We start from the raw sequence: 8,603 nt of genomic DNA on the forward strand, positions 1-8,603 counted from the left end.
TGATCTGAATCAACTGTCAACATTAACAAAATCCTCAAATATTGACAGTCAAGACTCAAAAGCTAATTTTCCACGCCGGCCCCCTACTCTGAGTTCTGATCTGAATTATCAGACTTCAGTCCAGATGAAGTCATTACAGTGGGTGACTTTAATGTCCATGTATGAACGACAACCTCAACACTGCGTTTAGTTTGTTTTTAGACTCACCAGCTCACTGTTTTAATCACACCCGAGGTCTTATTTTGACGTATGGCATAGAAATTGAACATCTGTTTTCCCCCCAACCCTCTTTTATTTGACCATTTTAATAACATTTGAATGTACAATGATGGATGATGAAACATTTACCAAGAAGTTCCATCACAGCAGATTATTTTAGTGCTGACCTCATTGCTGTCGACCATCAGATGGTGTGTGGGGGTGAGGGACTTGAAGACAACCACCCAGCTGGTGTTGGTGGTCCTTCTCAAACAGTGTCAGCCAGCTGAGGGATGTTCACATTCATCTCATTTGTATACTTGATTCCAGGACGTAATTCCATTGTTATTTACTTCAGTGTCAAATACCAACACAGTGGAAAGCAGCTCCTCCAACATTAGCCCCATACAGGTGGAAAACATCACTAAACACGGTTGGCCCTCTGAAAAAGAAAGCAATGATGTATAAAAGAGTAGCTCCATGATATTGCTGACAAATGTGCATCTTAAAGCAGACTTCATGAAGACTGGAAAGGCAGTGGCGTTCCACAAGTTCCAAAAAAATAACATTTAGCCTGAAACTGCTTATTCTTCTCCAACAGAGGAGAACAAGACTAACCCCAACTCCTGTAATGCTTTCATTGGAATTAAAGGAAACATACTAAACTGGTTTAAATCATGTTTAACACATAGATTCCAGTTTGTTCATGTTAAAGATGATTCTTCCACTCACACCAGAGTTAGTTATGGCGTTCCACAGGGCTCTGTGTTAGGACCTATATTATTTACCTTGTACATGCTCCCCTTAGGCAATATAATCAGGAAGCACTGCATAAATGTCCATTGTTATGCAGACAACACGCAGTTATATTTATCTATGAAGCCAAATGAAACCAATCAGTTCCCATTGTTGTTATCTCAACTCAAAAGTGTATTAGATGAGATCTTTTTTTTTTTCCTTCCACAGATCTGATGGAGTGATGAGAACCATGAACACAGAGAAACTCCTTAAAACCATCCCTATCATCCAGAATCAGATGGATGTGTTGCTAGATTTCAATGTGAGTGCTCAGTTCTACCTGTTGCTGTTGGCATCTAAATAAATGTTCTCATCAACACCTCCACCTATCTTCCAGGTCAACGCCAATGAACTCACTAATGGTGTGATCAACGCGGCCTTCATGCTTCTGTTCAAAGATGCAATCCGACTGTTTGCAGCCTACAATGAGGGCATAATCAACCTCTTGGGTAATAACAAGCTTCCGTTTCAACATAGCCTTGCGTATTTTTATTTCGGGCTGTATTCTGTTCCTTACTTTTCTTTGCGTTGTGATTGAAAGGAGCAAAATCAGATGGTGTGGGGCAGAGGACAGGCACTATACACTGAATTCATTTTTGCAGACATCCTATAAAAGCAAGTGCTTAGAGAATGTTTGATGCCATTCATTTACAGATTATTTAGACCTTGAAATACCAAAAGAATTAAAGAACTGTTGGCTTCCTGGAAATGCAGACATTCAGTTCTTCTTTTTTAAGATGAAGTTGATAAGGGTGTCACAAAGTTCATCTTCAAACAAAAATCAATATTCAGCAAGCTTTACTTTCTCCTGTTTTAGCATGATTTACCATGTGCTGCACCACTTCTGCAGTCTGAGGCGACCCATTTTGGTTTCACCTTGTTATAAACAAAACATGATTTGCAGTAGGCCTCAAATGTAGGCTATGAAACAGGAAGGACTTTAGAGATCACTCAAAAGATTATAGTTCTGTGTGCAGCTAAAGTGAAGCAGTAATAATGCTTGGAAACTGTCATCCAACAAACATTCCAGTGCGATGCAAAGGTCCCTTTGTGGTGTGTATTGGAACTTCTGATTTATGGTCGTCCCTTTCTTCTCCACAAGGACGTGGACCCTTCTGTGTATCACAGTAGAGTAGACACTTTCATCAAATGTTGGGATACTAACCGTCTAATTTTATGTCACTAAAACACAGAATATGATCTCTGACCCAAGGCAAGCTATTGGTCATCAGAAAGAAGACAATCAGTCAAATGTTCTCGTGTAAAAACATGGACACTTCCTTTGCTGGAAAAGACACTGATAATCTATGTGAATGGCTACAGCTGAGGCCTCACTTCCTAAGACAGTTGAGGCTGTGTGGGCAGAGCTGCTGGACCATGCTCACGTTCTACCAAGCAATCCCAGAGAGTAGCATTTTGTATGGAATTACAGAATGGTATTGTAACCTAAAGCAAACCTACCAGCGTGCATGTCGTTTGTTCTCACTTGCCTTTGTCCTGAGTATTAAACATGTCAAAATACCACACAAAACAGATTTCAGTGAATTAATGATTGTGTTTTTGTTTTATTAACAGAGAAATACTTTGACATGAAGAAAATCCAGTGTAAAGAAGGACTGGACATCTACAAGAAATTTCTTACGCGAATGACAAGAATCTCGGAGTTCCTCAAAGTAGCAGAAGTAAGTCGGGACTCAAAGTTAGCCGGTCAGACATTGCAGAGAGGATTATATATACATTCTTGCTGTTTCCATTTAAATTTTAATGCTCGGTGTTCCTTCCCTGCAGCAAGTTGGAATTGATCGAGGGGACATCCCAGATCTGTCTCAGGTAAGTCGACACACAATTATATTCATTTGGCATCTTTACAGCTACTTTGAATAACATGACTTAACTTCACATCCTGCACCTTTCTGCTGGCTTTGCTTTACTAAGAAGTGGAGAGAGTCCACAAATACATCTGGGGACTTAATATATCAAGAATGTAGTTTGAATATAAAGTGTAACATGCATTGCCAAAAACACACACATGTGCTTTCAGGTCATCCATTATCACAGAATCATGGAAAAATGCTCTCAATGTGTAGTAGTACCTGCTTCTAGAGATACTTAGTGTCTTATGTAAGTGACCAGTAGATGTATCTGCTGACTACCCCCTAGTGAAATACCATAGTCCTTACCAAAGTATGTTTAAGGCAAAGTTGGCCAAATTGCAAGAAATTAACCCAGCGTGAGGCCTTAGGATATCTACCAGCTCCAACTCCAGCATTGGAGGTGAGTTGAATTTCATCTGTGTTGTATTTGCAATAAGAGAAAAATATTGCTGTTGTTTTCCAAATTCTCAGCATTCTGGACACAACAAACAACATTCTATTGGTTTCACCATAAGTTCCGCCAGTTGTAAAAAGTGCCAGTAAAAGTAAAAAAAAAAGAAAAAATTCAAGGAGATTATCGTCTCAAGCTCAACCTTGAGAGATAAAACCAAAATTAATGCCGCAAGCGGCGATGGACGGGTCCTCACCATACGATTGTCGGCCTTCGCGCACTTCAGGGTTTAGTATAAACGTGCTCCGGGCGGGACTCTGATCCAGCGTGTCGTGTTTCCGGCAGATCGGAGCACGTGCGGCCTAGTTACGCGCCACTTCCTGCTTAGTGGTGAGCCGCGGTGGCATATATGTTGGCCGTGGCAGAAATGCGCTCTTTACATGTGTAAAGTTTTAGCCCGATCAGAGCACACACAGGCCAGTTACACAGCACGTCTTGTTTTATGGCGTTTTGGCCAAATTCCGGGGGTCGCCATTTCCATGACGTCACACTTTTGCTCAGTGTTTGAATAACTTTTAATCACCACCTCCTGTAGTTTATGCTGGCAAAAATTTCAGGTGTGTACGACCTTCCCTGTAGGCGGAGATAGATAGTTTTTGTTTGTTCCAACCTGCTCCATGTGCCCACCAAATTGCATAGGTCAAACATGCTTCCGACAGGACTCCGTTGACATTTTCAAGGGGGCGCTGTGGAGCCATTTTGCCATTAGCATGCCCAATTTCTTTAAAATATAACATTTTTCGCCAGTCCTGGTGTGTGTGGCGATTTTGGTGAGTTTTTGTGCATGTTTAGGCCCTCAAAAATGCAAAAAATAATATTAATGACAGCAGTTCCAGTCGGGTTCTATGCACTCTAGTGCTCAGACCCTAATGACCCACATACACATCAAGGACTTGGGTGACTGTTTATAAGTATAAGAAATTTACGTCTAAATATTCTTGTGATCTAACACACGCCCACATTACATTCATAGAGTTATTGATCGGTACCTAATGATGGTCTGGTCCGGTACTTGGATGTCTTTTATCTTTTTATAGCTTCTACTTATTGGAAGCATCTACTACAGTGGTGGTGAAATGCACAGTTATAATATTATATGTTTCAGTTTATGTAGCAGCACCATGACACTGCTCTACCCACTCATTTGGAAAGGACAGTCACAGAAGCTGAAGCAACAAACTCAATGTAGCTAATCCCTTAGACTGTAAACGATGGCACCTCATCTAAATCTATGCAGCTTTTGATATACGTTGTTAATTTATGCTTTTATATCTTTAGTCATATTTACAAGCTTTCACTATAGTGAGTCATAATATGAACTCTAAGTGGTTTTGTGACCTGCACCATATGAACTCACTTGTCCTTCTACGGGTTGCCATCCCCTGCAGCTTCAGGCCTAACAAGTTTTAACAGGCAATGCATGTGCCCACTATTGCACCAACAAACACCTTCCAGCTCACTCACTCCTGACCTTGCACGTTATACAGCAAATAAAGGTGTGAATCAAGGGTTTGTTGTGTTGGATATCCCACAGACAACCTGCTGAAGTGGTGCATTATGTACGAAATGTATACATCGATTTGGAGGCTTTTTCTTATGTACTGTAACCGTAGCAGATAAACCAGAATTAAACTGCTTCCTTCCTAAACCTTTTTACTAATATCTTGACTGCACCTTTATTTTCTGTATTTTTCCCTCCCTTCTGTCTCTCCATTTTCAGTTTACAGTTTGTGTAAGTATCTGAATCTTCTCTCTCTACCTCTGTGTTTGAGAATACTTCTCTTTCGTGGAGTCTTGGCAGTAACTTGGCATGCTTCAGTGCTTTACTTCCTCATAAGGTCTTGTATTAATGTGTGTCAATGGCTCTCATGCTAGGCCCCCAGCAGCCTGTTGGATGCCCTGGAGCAGCATTTGGCCTCTTTAGAAGGAAAGAAAGTGAAAGACTCGACAGCAGCCAGCAGGTAGGTCTGCTTCTCTGTTTCCCTGATCTGGCTCCATGCCATCCTGGCTTAGCGCTGGGCTAACGTGTCCGCTTCATGTCTGAACTGCACCCTGGTCACATTTCCATAAGTCACGCCGGTAGTGTTTCAAGGTTGGACCGAATGACGTTTCCGTGTCTTATTCAACACGGTACAAGTCTGCACTGAACCATCACATCAACGGATAGACACGCACAAGCTGTAGCACATAGAACTGCATGATGTGTTGGGATTTCTCCACATTTCAGCACTAATATTTGTCCAAAAGCATCACAGCAGGCATTAAATACAGAATGTGTTAAAATCACGACACACCTTTGTGGACAGATGGTTTGAGAGAGGAGTGAAATAAACCATCTATGTCAAACTGGAAAGACCATCCCTCAACAGAGGTGGAGGTCTGAGGCATCACCTCTCACCTGTTTACAATTCAGTCCTAAGATCTCTCCCCAGGAAGATGTAACCACATTCACACCGAGCCACAAAAGACCCTAATGAACCCCATTGTGGCAGGGGGAGCACTAACGACTCACATAACGAGGGGGAGGAGCAACAAACCCCAAACTGAAACCGAAACTCAGTGTTAATGACTCCTTAAGGAGATAAGTATCTGGAACTCCAAACTAGTCAGTCAGAACTGATGAAGCCTCTTGGATGAGAGGTGGAACGTCTTCAAGGAACTCAAGCAAGTCCAGTTGCTAATTAAACTATGAGAATAACCATGACCTGGATGACTGAGAATCTTCACAGACATCACACATTTCTCCATCAAGTTAGAAAATGTAACAATGAGGGCCTATTTTCAGATATTCATAACTCAAAATGTAAAACTGTAGGATTTTGCAGGTCTTTCTGTGGTTTAGGTAAAAGTTTGCATGAATTTTTTCACTAAAAAAATAACTGACATGAACTGGGAAAAGTGTGGAAATCCTGGTGAATTGGCATGAATGACCAAAGTCCAGTTGTAGAAGTGTGTAGATTTTTGATTCCAAGTCACCGTTTTTTGTGTCTTCCTTCTGATTCAGGGCTAGCACCCTTTCCAACGCTGTCTCCTCCCTGGCCAACACCGGCATATCTTTCACAAAAGTGGATGAGAGGGAAAAACAGGCAGCCCTGGAAGAAGAGCAGGCTCGCCTAAAAGCACTGAAAGTAAGTTGTTGTTTTTTTCCCCCCCAGTCACCTTCATGTCTTTTGGCTTCAGGCCAAAGCAGCTACATCCAGCATGTACTCTGTAGCTCTTGAAGGAGGAAGCAGTAGTTCTTACCCTTTGTGTTGTAGTATTCACCCTGGGGTTTTTGTGGTTTCTCAAATATTTCAGGAGAGCTCTAGTTTTCATTAATGCAGTTGTACACAAATGCATTTCAATGGCAGGCTGTGGCACTCTCTTCATGTGGTTGGGGAAAAATTAAAACAGAATAAAGTATCTAAAAGACAAAAACAAAGCAGTTTTTACCTCTGAAGCTGAAAAAGCAGAAATGGTTAAAAAAAAATGTCGTTTTTACTGTGTCACCCTTAGAAAAAATGTTTTCATCTGTTGCGAGGTTAAAGTGACCAGTTATATTAACTGACAGCCTTGAAGTTACCATTTATTTTATTAGGATCCCTTTTTGTCAATAACATCAAATGATAATATGTAGTTTGGCTTTCCTCTGCTATCGCTTCACATTTCCTGTCTCTCTCTATCTGCCAAATTAAAGAAAAATTCTAAAACGAAAACCTGATGAGAAGATTTGGACTAAGGTCTTCCAGGATGGCTGGATCCAGGTTAGAATGTATGTTGCTAACAGTAGCCTTCTATTTATTGTAGGAGCAGCGTCTGAAAGAGCTCCAGAAGAATCCTGCTGCTGTGACCACAGATTCCTCCCCAGTCGCCACCGTGGACGGGACCATAAACTCTGCCGCCGTCATCAATCTCTTCTCCACGCCCAGCTTCACCAACAGGTGATGAGACGGGATTTACAGTGTCACTCATCCTAAAGTTCCCCTGTAGCTCATCTAGCTGAGCGGGCGACCCATGAACAGGGGCTACAGTCCCCGATGTAGTGGTCGTGGGTTCGACTCCCGCTCACGACCCTTTGCTGCAGGTCTCGCCCCATTCTTCTCCCCCCTTTCCTGTCTGTCTCTACTGCTCTAAAATAAAGGCAACAGCCCAAAAAATATATTTAAAAAAAACTAAAGTTTCCTCCCTCAGCAGCCTTGTAACACAGAAAACAACATGCTTTTGTCACTGAATTATTCTTGATGCCATTTTTCTCCTGCTTGTGTCCTTCAGCTCCTCCAAAGCAGCCAACGACCTGCTGGACCTGCAGCCGGCTTTCCAGCAGCCACTGCCTCTCTCCATCACCAACACATGGGGAGGTGAGAGCACTGCTCTTCTTGGCAACACTTCAGTCCACACCGCTGCCACATTTACAAACACACATACACATGACTTACTGAGTAGCGCGCACACCTTAAACATCACCTACAGTACGCATATACAGCAGTATGATTCTCCAGAAATATTTGCACCTTTGTCGAAAGCTGTTTGTGTAATTGCTCTCACTGCTGGAAGAGGAAGACAAAAGTTCCACAATCAAATCAAGTTTATTGTCATGTTGCTGTACATACACAGTAGTACAGGCTAGATGAGAGAGCGTTTCTTCAGCATCCAATAACTTAAAGCAATTTAAATAAACAAGTGTTTGCATGTCTGGATCAGCAGTTCAGCATTCTGACACCTTGTGACATGAAGCTGTTGATCATTCTGGAGGTTCTTCCTTAAAGACCCCAAAAACATTGCCCGAAGGCAACAAGTCAAAAAAGGCAAGGAAAAAAAGGTCAAGGGCCCGCCCCCGCAACAACCCCGGAAAAAGTCCTGGAAAAAAGGGAAGGAAAACCCCAAGAACCCCCCAACCCCCCCAAACGGCCCCCGCAAGGCCTTTCCGGCCGAAAAAACGCAACCGGACGGAAAAACGAAAGGAAAGGGAATTAAAAACCAAGAACTGAACCAACGAAGGCCTTTTTTTTTTGGTCAGGTGTTGGCCTCAAAATTTTAATTGTAGCTCATGTTTTATTTTTTGCTGTAAGACTGATTTTATGCTTTATTTTACATCTGCAAGTACACCAGGGTCTGCTAGGGTCTGCTAGGGTCTGCTAGGGTCTGCTGGGGTCTGCTGGGGTCTGCTGGGGTCTGCTAGGGTCGGCATCTCAAAAGTCTGATATTTAAGCTACAGACATGTAAGAATACTTTGCCAGTGTGTCATATTGCTGTACTTTTAGCTACATGATGGGATTTTATTCTTCTGCATCATTTGTATGTGA

The 8,603-nt window shown here is 42.1% G+C and overlaps 1 protein-coding gene across 5 annotated transcripts in view; it reads left to right on the forward strand.

Moving 5' to 3' along the window:
• The window catches only part of LOC103372414 (phosphatidylinositol-binding clathrin assembly protein-like), a 38,209-nt gene that overhangs the window by 15,999 nt on the left and 13,607 nt on the right, over positions 1-8,603 (forward strand). For all 5 annotated transcript variants that reach the window (XM_008302054.1, XM_008302050.1, XM_008302051.1 and 2 more), the window contains exons 6-13: positions 1,165-1,258; positions 1,334-1,445; positions 2,572-2,678; positions 2,785-2,826; positions 5,197-5,282; positions 6,326-6,449; positions 7,108-7,241; positions 7,573-7,658. In XM_008302054.1, coding sequence (XP_008300276.1) covers positions 1,165-1,258; positions 1,334-1,445; positions 2,572-2,678; positions 2,785-2,826; positions 5,197-5,282; positions 6,326-6,449; positions 7,108-7,241; positions 7,573-7,658 — 785 coding nt within the window. The remainder of the gene's footprint in view (positions 1-1,164; positions 1,259-1,333; positions 1,446-2,571; positions 2,679-2,784; positions 2,827-5,196; positions 5,283-6,325; positions 6,450-7,107; positions 7,242-7,572; positions 7,659-8,603) is intronic.

Source organism: Stegastes partitus, unplaced genomic scaffold (genome assembly GCF_000690725.1).
Source record: "Stegastes partitus isolate 25-593 unplaced genomic scaffold, Stegastes_partitus-1.0.2 Scaffold1751, whole genome shotgun sequence".
Taxonomy (NCBI): Eukaryota; Metazoa; Chordata; class Actinopteri; family Pomacentridae; genus Stegastes; species Stegastes partitus.